Source organism: Megascapheus bottae, chromosome 8 (genome assembly GCF_031878675.1).
Source record: "Megascapheus bottae isolate mThoBot1 chromosome 8, mThoBot2.hap1, whole genome shotgun sequence".
In the NCBI taxonomy this organism is placed as follows: domain Eukaryota; kingdom Metazoa; phylum Chordata; class Mammalia; order Rodentia; family Geomyidae; genus Megascapheus; species Megascapheus bottae.
Window position 1 is genome coordinate 15752392 of NC_143516.1, and position 13957 is coordinate 15766348.

Here is a 13957-nt window from a genome sequence, read left to right on the forward strand (position 1 = left end):
TTACATTTTGTTTGCAGTGACCAATTGACTAATTAGTTCAGGTATTCTGCTGTGTGGAACAGTTGTTTAGGAAAGATTCCCGTGCCATGCAATGATTAGCTTTGGGCTTGATGTATATACAACATGCTAAGAGTATTTGAAACCATACTGCATTGCCTCTTTTCAAAACAGGTATAAATCCAATGAAGATTATGTATATGTGAGAGGACGTGGACGAGGAAAGTATATTTGTGAAGAATGTGGGATTCGCTGTAAGAAACCAAGCATGCTGAAAAAACACATACGCACTCATACAGATGTTCGGCCTTATGTATGCAAGTTATGTAACTTTGCCTTCAAAACGAAAGGTATGAGTATGATTTCTTTTTGAGAGGAAAAATGCTTTTTCTGTGGCTAATTAGGATTCTGAATACTACTTTGTAACATACTTCAATCAATAGTAAGATGGTTTTGACCAGGCAGTAACTTATAGTTGTAACCCAAACTAGAGGCAGAAACAGAAAGATCTTGGTCAGCTCTTCATTAGTTTAGGGGGGAAAATGTTATGGGATCTTATCTCAAAGGCCAAGCTGGGCATGGTGATTCGTGCTTATAATTCCAGCTATATGGGAGGCAAAGATAGAAGGATTGAGAGTTCAGGCCAATAAAAACAAAAAGCACAAGACCATATATGTAAAGTAAGTAAAGCAAGAAGAATGGAGGACATGGCTCAAGTAATGGAACACTCACTTGCCTAAGGAGCATGAGGTGCTCTGTTCAAACCCAAGTCCTCCCCTCCACCTCCAAAAAACAGCATAAAGCAAACATAAAACCAGTACGATAATTTTTTGTGTAAATGTGACTCCATAAAATGGTATTTTTCTCCTCCTTCATGTCAGTGGTGATAAAAGGATATATTTGAGACTGCAAGGCTCCTTTTATGACTAATTAAGAACTATAGATGTAGAGCCAGGCTAGTTGTCTCCAAAGGAAATGGCTAAGAATTGCCTGGGTAGCCATTACTTCATGTTGGAAATGTTATGTGGTCGAGATAATATTTGCATCAGGATTGAGGTGGCAGGAAGACAATGCATACAGAGCAGTAGTAAAACAGGGCAGCAGCTGGGAAGAAGTAGTGTGCTCATGGTCAGTTTCAAACTTATAAATAATGTAGGGATCCACAGACTCCCAGGTGGGCCTGCCATCCATTCACGGTTGCATTAATTATGCAGAGAAATCAGATAGCTTCTGTTCCGAGTATTTATCAGCAGAGACAATTTCTTACTCTAAGGCCACAACTGTTAATCTTACAAAATTAGGCATACCCAGAAATGACATTTTATAATGTTCCTATATTGAAGGCCTGTTTTTTAAACAAGCTGATGTATACAAAAATATTTTACTTCAAAGGTTACTTCAGTTATATTTCTATCATAAAAATCTTAAAATTTTTCACCAAGTCTGATGTTCTAAAATTCAGAGAGTAGTCCATTCAAGAGTATTTGACTTTTGTGTAGAAGAATGTATTTTCCATCAGATTTAATGGATCCTGTAAACAACCTCACCAATCTCTCACCATTTCCAATGTCTTACTTTTAAATTTGCATATCAAACAATCTGCCACAATACCATGAAGTAAAATAAATACCAAATGAAAAAATACAATAGAGAAATGTAAATGTTTTATAGTTCCAGATGCTAAATTTTTGTATTGACACAACAGAAATGTAAATATACAGCCTTTCCCCATGGCTATTATTTCTGTATTAGAAAGGTATTTATATAAAGGCAAGCCTCAATTAGAGGAAAAAGTACAGTATTAAAGGTTTGCATAAGATTGTTTAAATACTTTCCACTTTTGCACAATCATGCCTTTTATATATTTACTTAGAGGTTCCCTAGAAGATAAGAAAATAAGAACCTTTATTTTAGAACATAGGGCAAAATCACAGTAATAATAACTGATACATCTTCCCTGTAAATATGAGTTTGAGGGGAGATAAAGTTATATAAAACCAGATAAAGAAGGGATACATTTTGAGAAATTTTTAGAAACTCAAATTAAACTTGTCTCTAATCCATCATCCATGCGTTTTAGAAAGAAATAATTTATTCTGAGATTTTTCTCTGTGAGTCTATGAGCATGATCATGTGTCTCAGAATCATATGGCCAGGAATTATCTTTTTTCACTTTCTTCTGTTTCTCCCCCTCTTCTTTTCCTCTTTGGTTCACTCTTCTCTTTTCTTCTTCCTTCTGTTGTTCTTCTCCTTTTTTGCTTCTATAAATCTGGAGTAAGGATGATTATACTAGTATTTTTAAATTATTCATATTCCATACACCAAAAAGGTATATCCTCAGAGATGTAAACATAGGTATACACCCCCCCACACACACACACGCACGGGCATACATATAATTGTGTTTTATTGTTTTATTTGTTCTGAAGCCCTTCTCGTAGAATGATAGAAGTCTCAAGATAAATAAAAAAATTTTGGAAACTGCTATCATAAGTTAGAGTCCATACTCCCAACACATAAATGCTGAATAATAGAAGTAATATCCCTACAAGTAGTTATCTCAATATTTTGTGAATCTTTCAATTCACTTACAAAGTTGGCTCTCACATTAGTTTGTGATTTTTTTTTTTTTGGTCACACATTAGTTTGTGATTTTTTTTTTTTGGTCAGTCGTGGGACTTGAACTCTGAGCCTGAACTCTTCACCTCAAGGCTAATGCTCTACCACTTGAACCACAGAGCCACTTCTGGTTTTCTGGTGGTTACTTCAAGATAAGATTCTCACGGACTTCAGTGCCCAAGCTGGCTTTACACTGTGATCCTCAGATTTTTGCCTCCTGAGTAGCTAGGACTGCAGGCATGAGCCACTATGCCCAGCTTACTTTATGAAATTTTTCTTCTGTCCAATGAGGATCCTTGGAGATAAATCTCTCTATATCAATGTCACAAGATCAGTTTCAGAAGGTTCAGAATTCATTGGGCACAATAAGATTATTTCATTCTGAAATTTCTCCGAGGTGTGTGACTAGCCTGTGTTGGCTTTGTGTATGTGCAGTTCTGGGAGTCTGACCTTTTAGACAGGTATTAGGATAGGGCCTTTTGGAGACAGGAAAGCCTAAGATTACCTGCCTTGCTACTTTTGAAATGATGTGACTGTAGTCTTCTACAGCTCTAATGTGAGAAAGAAAACTCAAGACTTAGGAAAAGGCTCCTTTTTTTTTACAATTTGAAGCCAAGTGGAAAAGACAAACATATCTATGTTACTCCAAATTTGTTCATTTCATGAAGGATTTAAAGCAGTCTTCTCCATTTGATAACCAGTTGATTTTGCTCTTTTCTGGTTTTGTCTTCTAGGAAACCTAACAAAACATATGAAATCTAAAGCACACATGAAAAAATGCCTGGAGCTGGGAGTGTCAATGACATCAGTGGATGATACAGAAACCGAGGAAGCAGGTATGTCAGGCACCCCTACCTTCTCTCCATGTGTGGGGAAAAATAAATGTAGCTATTTTTAAAAACTGATGGCATTTCATTTTTATTACAAACTTCCAAAGAAATTGAGAGCATGTGCTCTCAATTATAAGTATGGCTCACACTTATAATCCCAGCTGCTCAGGAGGCAGGGAGATCAGGAGGATCACCATTTAAGGCCAGCCAGACAAAAAGTACAAAAGACACTCCATCTCAGCCATTAAAAGGTGGGCATGGTAGGCAGTCATCACAACATCTGTGAAGGAAGCATAAATCAGAAGACTATGCTAGATCCAGGCTGGTACAGGCATAAAGCAAGATTCTATCTAAAAATAAGGAGATCCAAAATGTCTGGCTTTGTGGCACAAGTGGTAGAGAGTGCCTTCCTAGCCAGCACCAAAGCACACTCCTGTACTACCACTACATGAGTATATAAGGAAAGCAACATAACTACTCGTCGGGGATTTTCTATGGGTAAGGACATGGTGGGGCAGTAAGGTCCTATTCTGGAATCCTTATTGTCGGACAAGCATGAATCCAAATAGATACATATAAACATTCGAGCCAATGTGTGTGCCTCATGAGAACTATCTGAAATCACAGGTATGACTGTGCCTGGGGGCTGGAGAGTAAGGAAAGCTTTTGTATCTTCATCTGTCTTTTCTTATACAATTGTTTCAGAAAATATGGAAGATTTGCACAAAGCAGCAGAGAAGCACAGTATGTCCAGCATTTCAACTGACCACCAGTTCTCAGATGCTGAGGAATCGGATGGTGAAGACGGAGATGATAATGATGATGATGATGAAGATGATGATGATTTTGATGACCAGGGAGATTTGACACCAAAAACAAGATCGAGAAGTACCAGTCCTCAGCCTCCTAGATTCTCCTCCTTGCCTGTGAATGTTGGCACTGTACCCCATGGAGTTCCTTCTGACAATTCCCTGGGACATTCTTCCTTGATCAGCTATTTAGTGACATTGCCAAGTATTCAGGTTACTCAGCTCATGACACCCAGTGATTCATGTGAAGATACTCAAATGACAGAATACCAGAGGTTATTCCAGAGCAAAAGTACAGATTCGGAACCAGACAAAGACAGGTTGGACATACCCAGTGTCATGGATGAGGAAGGCATGCTTTCTTCAGAGCCCAGCTCCTCCCCGAGGGACTTCTCCCCCTCAAGCCGCCATTCCTCACCAGGATATGATTCTTCTCCCTGCCGAGATAATTCGCCAAAGAGGTATCTGATACCCAAAGGAGATTTGTCACCTCGAAGACATCTCTCACCTCGACGAGAGCTGTCACCCATGAGACATCTGTCACCAAGAAAGGAAGCTGCCTTGAGGAGAGAGATGTCTCAAAGGGATGCTTCCCCAAGAAGGCATTTGTCTCCCAGGAGACCATTGTCTCCTGGGAAAGACATCACAGCAAGAAGAGATCTCTCTCCCAGAAGAGAGAGAAGATACATGACCACCATACGAGCACCGTCTCCGAGAAGGGCTTTATACCACAACCCGCCATTATCCATGGGGCAGTATTTGCAAGCAGAACCAATTGTATTGGGGCCTCCTGTAAGTATACCTCTCTCTTTCTATGTAAGCTGTGGCACACTGGAGCCTCTTGATAACACACTGGTGTGGCATGCATATAACCTGGGGCTCTCTCAAGGGGAAGAGTTAATTTGCTAACTGAAAATAACAGAAAGACATTTGTATTGCATGCTGCTATCAGCAGCACAGCATCACTTCCAGAGTAACATTGCCACAGAACAGTAGCATGCTTCTAGTTGAGAACAGGTGAGGCCTTTGAAGCTTAACTAATTATAGACCATGAGTTTTGTGTTGATAACAACGATGGAGCCACTAGAATGCCTGATTGCAGAGACACAGGGCATAAGGTATTGTTGACAGGAGAGGAGAGGATTCCAAAGCTTCTTGCTAAAAGATGTATATTTAACATTAAAATGTAAAATAAGTGTGTTTTAAAAAATGCACTTGCTGTGAGTGAAAGGACATGTGAAACTGGTATCCTTTCTGAAAGAGAGCCAGGGGACAATATTCCAAGATAGTTAGTGCATGTCTTCATTATAAACTAAGATGATAGCAGATAATCATGGGTTATGTGGAAGCCAGAGGTTTAATGCAAATCCATAGAAAAGCCCCTCTTCTGCTATGACACAGCAGACTGTCATGGCTCTGTTGGTGGAGGATTTGCAAAAATAAGGTGGGTACTTAGCACAAGCAACGTGTGAGAACTTGGGAATTTGCTTTATACCTGGTTTTCGGTTTCCTGGTCTTGGCTCCTTCTTATACTCTCAATACCCTGTAGTGGTATCCTTCCCAGTCACAGTAAGCCTGGGTAGGTCCTAGCTCAATCCTATCTATGTCTTGATAGCCACTTCCCTCCCTTACCATCACCTTCCACCCTTGAATCATGGGCCCAGGATGCCATTCTAAATTTTAGGAAGGTTCCCTGCTGCCTTCTGAACCACCCCTCCCCCTCAATCCCTATCCCAATCCCTCCTTTTCATAAGCCTGGTACCCACTCCATCTGGGTAGTGCAGATCCTACAGAGACATAAACACCAATCCAGGCATATATTATTTACAAATCTAACAAATTAGTAAGCTAAGAGAAAGAGAATATTTCTGTAGGATTTTGTGTCCCAGAAAAGTTGCAGTGTGAATAGAGAGCCATAAATCCCTCCAGCTGCCTGACAGCAGAACTGGGATAAGTGTCAAATCCTTTCCCTCACAGAGGCACAGGTGCAGTAGCCCAACTTCATCTGTTCTCGCTGTACTTGTCATCCTACCATTGACCCAGTGGATTGGGACTGCCCAGTGTGAGGTGCTAGAGTCAACTGAACACAAAGTACACTATGGTAAAAAATGATAACCCATTGTCACTTTAGGCAAAGCAATTGAAGGAGTGGATTTAAAGGAACATATGTCATTCTTGGAAGCAACCTTAGAATATTGTTTTCAAAAAGATATTGGTTTTATTAGTAGCTGAGTTTGCACTAGTTTTTGTTTTAATTTTGCTGTTTGGTTCCATTTTGTTGCTGTCTTAAAATATCAGTTCAGCTATATACTTAATAGACTTTTTTATTGTCAGGGCATGTACAGAGGGGTTACAGTTAACATTCATCAGGTAGTAGATACATTACTTCTTTTTCCTTTTTTTTCTTTTATTGTTGGAATAATGTGTACAGGGGTTACAGTGACATTCGTCAGGTAATGGGTACATTACTTCTTGAATCTTGATACCCTTTCTCATGTTTTTGTCCCCCTTTCCCTCTCCCCACTCCCCCAATCATCTTGTTTTCCCTTCCCTATTTTAAATGAACAAATAAACATATATACAATATACCAGGTACCAAAGTCAGATACAGTACTTCTTGAACATTGTTATCCCTTCCTATGTTTTTCTCTCATGTCCCCTCTCCCTACTCCCTCCCACTCATCTTGTTTTTTCCTTACCTTCCTTTTATCAAATAAACAAATAAATGTATATACAATATACCAGGTACCACATTCAAATACAGTAACAACATGAGATAAACCATAAGGGAAACAGAAAAGAAATAGCTTCACATAGTACATTAAGAACAACAGTCACAAAGATAAGACTTTTATACTTAACCATTGATGAAGTCTTTAGTCTCTTGCTCAATTTCATTCTCTTTGGAAAAACTATCACCTGTTACTTTGTTCTTGTGATATGAGAGAATAAATATGAGAATTGTTCATCAGATAGGAATTTTGATTTCAAGCAGTTCCCACATTATGCATTCTCATGCCATTTTGAGGTCAGGGCAAAATAGATACATACCTGTGGTCAGCAAAGTAGACTTGACAATGCCCCAAGAGATATTTCTCCTGATGACTCTGTCATATGAAGATATTACCCTGTCTAATAATGTATGAACATATCAAAATGGAATAATACTATCAATATTCCTGAGAATTCCTGATAACAATGTTTTGTCTTTTTGTTTATCACTGATGGAGAATTCACAGGGCAGTGACTCTCCTATGTGGATACCTTAGGGCCTAGTGTGATAAATGGATTTTCTAAGTTAGGCTGGACACAGAGCCCAGGGAGCAGGTAAAGCAACAATATGTGTCACTGGGTTTTCTACCACACTGTCATTTCTGCCTTATGCCCTTGCATTAGTTTTTATTTCAAGATAGAACTCAGGATATGGGCACTGCCTTAGCTTTTCCACTTAAGGCTAGTTCTCTACAACTTGAGCCAGAGCTCAGCTTCTGGCTTTTTGGTGGGTAATTGGAGGTAAGCATCCTACAGACTTTCCTGTCTAGACATTCCTGTTTGAACCAGATAACTGAGATTGAGTGGCTAGCATTACAAAAGAGTCACTGTCACCCCAGCACCTCATTGATCATTTTTAAAGAGGTACCATGCATATCTTAGAGATAACGGGGAAATAACATGGAGTCTCCAGTTTTGTCTTTAAAAAACAGGCCAACAAATACATTTCCATTTTCATAACTAGGAAAAATAAAGTCTAGGCTTTTCTTTCATTTTTCTTCCCATAAAAAAGGCAAGTTCATGGGGGGAGGGAAATGGGTACCAAGACATTTGAAAGGGTATCAATGTATGTGAATTAATGCACTTTCTATCTGGCAAATATCATGTAACCCTTTTACTAATTACAATAAAGAAAAGAAAAAAGAAAAAAAAACTACATTAAAAATTAAAAAAAAAAAAGGCAAGTTCGATTTGCCACTGAGCGCAGGATAGATGTGATCTGTGTGATTGTGGACAAGTCACTCCACTCCTTGGCCAGAGTTTAAAAATTGTGGCAGCTCTGTTAGATGGACTGTGCACATGTCTGTCTTTGAAAGAATTAGCTATCCACCTGCAGTGAGTGCTGGGAAGCTGCCTGTACTTAGCCTGTCTAGGACAGTGCTGATTTCAAGCTAAGGACTTGTCTGCTTGGCAGTGCCCCACCTGTGACTAAACATAGATCAGTCACCTCTCCTCTGGCCTTAGCATACAACTCCAGGCTGCCCCCAAGGAAGCCTTCTTTTTCTTCTCATGCTTCCAAAGCTCTCTTACTGATACACTGTTGAAAAGATGAATTCGCTTCAGGACATATTAAATGTATTCTGATTTAGAGGACAATTCATCACGCCATTTGTATCTCAGCATCAAGGATCTTGAGTGATTTCCTATAATGGCGCATATCTCCCCTACTGCACTGCCCTCCCCCAGACCCACTTTCTCATAAGGTGTATGCAGTGTATGACTTGAAATTACAGCCGGAAGTAAAATGGGGAAAATGACCATGCCATATTTTTAGCTTGAAATCTATGATAAATGTGAATTAGAGAAAATTCACTTCATTGCCTTCAAAGATTGTTACCCTATGAATGATAGTTCTCCTGCCTTAAATGAAATGTGATAAAGACATGCCCTTTTCTGAACCAGAGCAAACATGAGAAAGATTTTGTGTACATGAGACAGTTAATTGATTCTTCCTAATACACTCAAAATTCACATCTTACCTAGCTTATGACATCCTGGTGATTATACCATTTCGTATGTATTTCCAGACTAAATCTTTTTTTTTTAACTTCAGTTTGAATACAGTGTAGCCCAGAGCAGAGTAAATGCCAGGATAGCATGCAGTAGTAGAGATCATGCATAATTGATAGTTCCTGAGCTGGACTCTGATCTAAATAAAGCTGGATGAATGCTTAAGGCTATAGAGTATTGCTTGAATTTTAGAACAGAAACATCTTTGAAATGAATTGGAATGGTTTTATCTTTCTCCTGGATTACTACCACAGTTGAGAAGATTTTATCTAAGTTCTCAAGCCAAACAAACAAAGGATGGAGTTCCTTTTAAATGGCATCCTGTTAATAGAATGATTCATAGGAATTAAGAAGTGATATCATAGAAACCCACTAATTTGATAATATAGTTGAATTCTGCCACAGATACATATATAGACAATAAGTTCTCCATTCTCCATTTCTAGGGCCAGAGTAAAAAGATCTGCACTTTTGGCTCTAGATTTTATTTTACTTTATTTTTTTTTTTTTGCCAGTCCTGGGCTTGAGCTCAGGGCCTGAGCACTGTCCTTGGACTTTCTCAAGGCTAGAGCTCTACCACTTGAGCCTCAGCACCACTTCCAGCTTTTTTCTATGTATGTGGTACCGAGGAATCGAACCCGGGTCTTCATGCATGCTAGGCAAGCACTTTAACCACTAGGCCAAACTCCCGGCCCATGGCTCTAGATTTTAATCCCTCCCCTCCCCCCCTCTTTTTTTTTTGCCTTCCCTCAGTTTTAGGGTTTAAACTGAGGGCCTATGTGTGCTAGCCACATCTCTATACCAAGTGTGCTTATCCATCTATCTATTTGTTTGATTATTTATTTTCTGGTATTGGGGCTTGAATTCAGGGCCTGAGCACTGGCCCTGAGCTTTTCTGCTCAAGACTGGTGCTCTACAACTTGAGCCACAGTTCCACTTCTGGATTTTTGCTGGTTAAATGGAGATGACTTTCTTGCCTAGACTGGCTTTGAACTGTGATCCTCAGGTCTCAGCCTCCTGAGTAACTAGGATTATAAGCATGAGCCACCAATGCATGGTATACTGAAGCATTCTTAATGCATCAATTCCAAGAAAATTTTGAAGTGAGAATAATGATATCAACAGAAGAATCAAGACCCAATCATCTTAGGTTTCCAGGTGTCAAGCTGAATACAAATGTTCTGTTAAAAACAACTCAAATCGTTTTCTTATAAAGAGACCGCTGAAATAGGGTTTAACTAGCTTTCCTTGGTGATTTGTCAATTAGACTTGCCTTTACATCGGACATCCCTTTAGACTAGAGTGTTGCGTACTCGAGGAGGCAGCATTTGACTCTTTATAATCACCTGGTTAGAGTTTCTGTGGAAAATTTTAACATTAAATAAAACCAATTTTCAAGATTGTTACTCCAATTATTCCTATCTCCCCTAACGAGAAATCTTAGTACTTGGCCCATATATAAACAGATGGTAATCCTTTTATTTTCTTTAAAACTCCATTGGTGTTTTTTTCATTGCCTTTAAGTAGCTGTGCAGAGAGGTTTCAATGGAACATGTCAGTTCATGAGTACAATTCATTTTGATCAGTGTCACCCTTCATCTTTTCTCCTCTCTCCCCAAATTAGCAGTGTTTGTTTGTCAGTAATTTGGGGTTAGGTGAGTTTTTTTTGGGTAACGATTATATTCTATGATGTGTCCCCAATGGAAAATCCACTGTTCTTTACTATCTTGCTGCTTAAAAACAGCAAGAGTGACACCCTCATGTAGAGTTTAGGAGCTGCAGCCAGGAGACCCCTTGGGGATAGCGTTAGGTAGCTTCTCTGCCTAGCTGGCAGGTTAAGTTAGTGAGAGTGAGTCTCTTGACTGAGTGGGAGGAACAGTGGGATCTGAATTGTGTGCTCTCTGTTTTCCTGTACAGAACCTACGAAGAGGATTACCTCAGGTTCCTTACTTCAGTCTCTATGGAGACCAAGAAGGTGCTTATGAACATCCAGGCTCCAGCCTTTCCCCTGAGGGTCCTACTGACTACGTCTTCAGTCATCTTCCACTTCACTCCCAACAACAAGTGCGAGCTCCTATCCCCATGGTGCCAGTTGGTGGGATCCAAATGGTTCACTCCATACCGCCGGCCCTTTCTGGTTTACATCCTCCACCCACCTTGCCTCTGCCAGTGGAGGGCTCCGAGGAGAAGCGAGGAGGAGGGCAAGGAGACCCCTTCACGAAGGACCCCTATGCTCCCTCGAGGCAGCGGGAGAAGCGAGCCCCTCACGTCCTGTCGGCATCGGGTCTGCCCACCACCCCCTCCTCGCCTCGGCTGTTGATGAAACAGAGCACTTCGGAAGACAGCCTCAATTCAACAGAGAGGGAACAGGAAGAAAATATCCAGACTTGTACAAAAGCCATTGCCTCTCTCCGGATTGCCACAGAAGAGGCAGCCCTACTGGGGGCCGATCAGCCAGCCCGGGTGCCAGAGCCCCCCCAGAAACCCCTGGAAAGTGCACATGTTAGCATTAGACACTTTAGTGGGCCTGAGCCAGGTCAGCCCGGTACCTCAGCCTCCCACCCTGACTTGCATGATGCTGAAAAGGACACCTTTGGTACATCCCAGACTGCATTAGCTCCCTCCACATTTTACAGTCAGAGTTGTGTGGAGGGGGGCCCTTCCGACTTTCATAGGAGCAAGGAATTATCTCCAAGCACAGAGGAGGGCAAGGAACCTTCAGCAGAGAAGAGTCAACTACATTGATCTAAGATGCATGAAGACTTTCATTTTCCACATTTCTCCCTCTTTTTGTTTTTGTTTTTCTAGGAATAGAGGTAATCAAGTTTATAGCATGCCTGTCCTAAGTTACGGTAGTTTGCTCTTATATATACTTTTGTTATTTCAAAAGAATTAGGTAAATTAACAAGTCATCATGAGACTGACCAAAACAAAATTTGGAATTAACCTATTGGGTCTGGTACTTTTAAAATTGTACAGATGTTTGTGCCTTTTCTTTACTTTGCTTATATTCTTATAAGCATTTTTTAGCAGTAATTTGTACATATTTTAGAATTTGTGTATCTGCTTTGTAATAAATGTAATTTCTTTCCTTTTTTGGACACTTGGATCGAAATGATGTAAAGCAAAACAGCATCAATATATATGTGAGGTTGCACTAAAACATATTTTTATATGATAAAAACTGAACAGCTTTTATGTACAGCTCTGATTCTGTAATACTAATATTTATTTACTTTGTTTCATAAATTATACATTTTTCTTAATGTTGTGGATTGCTTTTCTATGTGAAGCATGGGATTTACTGTTGCGTAACTAGAACAAAAAATGTACATTGTAAAACAAGATATTTAAACTAGAGTATCTTATTCTGCACTTATGCATTAGTTCCAAACAAAAAAAAAAGATAAAGGATGTATCAGTCAGTTCTTGTAAATTTTTTTGTCTCTTGTTTGCTGGATTGACTATAACTTAAGTGCTGATTGTGATTTTAAACTGATAGTACCGTAAAGCATTAAAGTTAACAATGTGCTATTGTGAGTTTTTTCAAAGCTTTATAAATCAGTTATAAATAATATTAAAAGTATTTGGTCTTACGTGAACCTGTTGATCTATATACTCATCTAAAATATGGGAAAACATTCCGCCCCATGTAAATATGTACAAGTGCATCACTGGTACAATTTTATGTAACTCAATTGGACACTAGGTTGCCACAGACCTATGCTAGGGTATCTTTAGAAATTAAAGTGACAGAGCACATGGGACTGTGGCAGAACTTGGTTATCGGCCGGCCCGGTGGCTTGGCAGGCGGTGCCGTGCGCTGCCCGTGGAGAAGACCTGAGTTTAGAAATCTCCTTGGTTCTTGCAGCACATGCTGGCAACTGTAACTAAGGATGCATGGAGGGGTTGGGCTTGGACTCTGAGGGCTGTGTGTGGAAGCAGGGAAGCGAGTGGAGACTCACTCCCAGCTCTTCCCACCAGCCTGTCCGCAAGGTAACAGGGTGACACCAGCGTTAGGAGACGTTCCCTTACCCTCTTGACTGGGGTAAAGTGTCACGCTCCTGGCTGTCTCAGGGGGAATGGAGACAAGAGAAGTTTTCATGGAAAAGGAACTTTGGGAAAGATGATGCTTTTTGTATTTAACATTTCAGAATGGCTATTGATGCGTGTCAAAGATGGGAAGATTCTTTGTAGGTTGGGAGGTGGAGAGGGAGTGATACAGCAACATGTGTACATGCACGCACACCTGTGTGCACGCACACACAATCTGGGTTATCTTTGTGCTATATAGTGGATTATAATTCTGTGAAACCAAGTTTGTATATTGAATTACCTTAAGGAGTGTTCTTTAAAAAGAGAAATAAATATACAACGACATGCTTGAGGTGTCCAGTTCTTATGTGTTATTTTCATTCTTAATTTCCCAGTTTTGTTTCTAAAGGCATTTAATGCTAAGAGAACACCATCCATGCTTTTTCTTGCTGGGCTCTGCCAACCCTGAGACACGCTGATTACCAAGACTTTAACAAAAGTCAAGATAATTATTGGCCTCCACCAACCATCTGATTAGAAGAGACAGTGGTTACCTTGTAGACCATAAGAATGGAATCATCTAAGTCTATGCTTGGCAATATCTAGAGAAAAGTTGGGAATGAAGCAGGTTGCCATGTCTCTTCTGCTGCGATTCCTAGTGTATTATAAACTACATCATAAAATATCAATAAATCACAGGATTTTTTTTATGGTCAAGAGTAAACCCCTTTTAGTAATAAAAGGTTGTAAAAAATCAGCATTTCCATTATTAAAATCCCAAATTGGTAGGTTTATATTCTTTTTATTTTATGAGCCAGACTGTCATTTTTAAAACTATGTTTTATAAAGGTGAATTAAAGGGCAACACTAGTCACTAGTTTAACA

General features: G+C 39.7%; 1 protein-coding gene across 2 annotated transcripts in view; it reads left to right on the plus strand.

Annotated features, from left to right (window-relative positions):
* Positions 1–13420, plus strand: part of Hivep2 (HIVEP zinc finger 2) — a 184953-nt gene extending 171533 nt beyond the window's left edge. For both annotated transcript variants that reach the window (XM_090338021.1, XM_090338020.1), the window contains 4 exons: positions 172–347; positions 3351–3452; positions 4152–5047; positions 10955–13420. In XM_090338021.1, coding sequence (XP_090194147.1) covers positions 172–347; positions 3351–3452; positions 4152–5047; positions 10955–11782 — 2002 coding nt within the window. In that variant the 3' untranslated portion in view covers positions 11783–13420. The remainder of the gene's footprint in view (positions 1–171; positions 348–3350; positions 3453–4151; positions 5048–10954) is intronic.
* Positions 13421–13957: the final 537 nt, after the last annotated feature.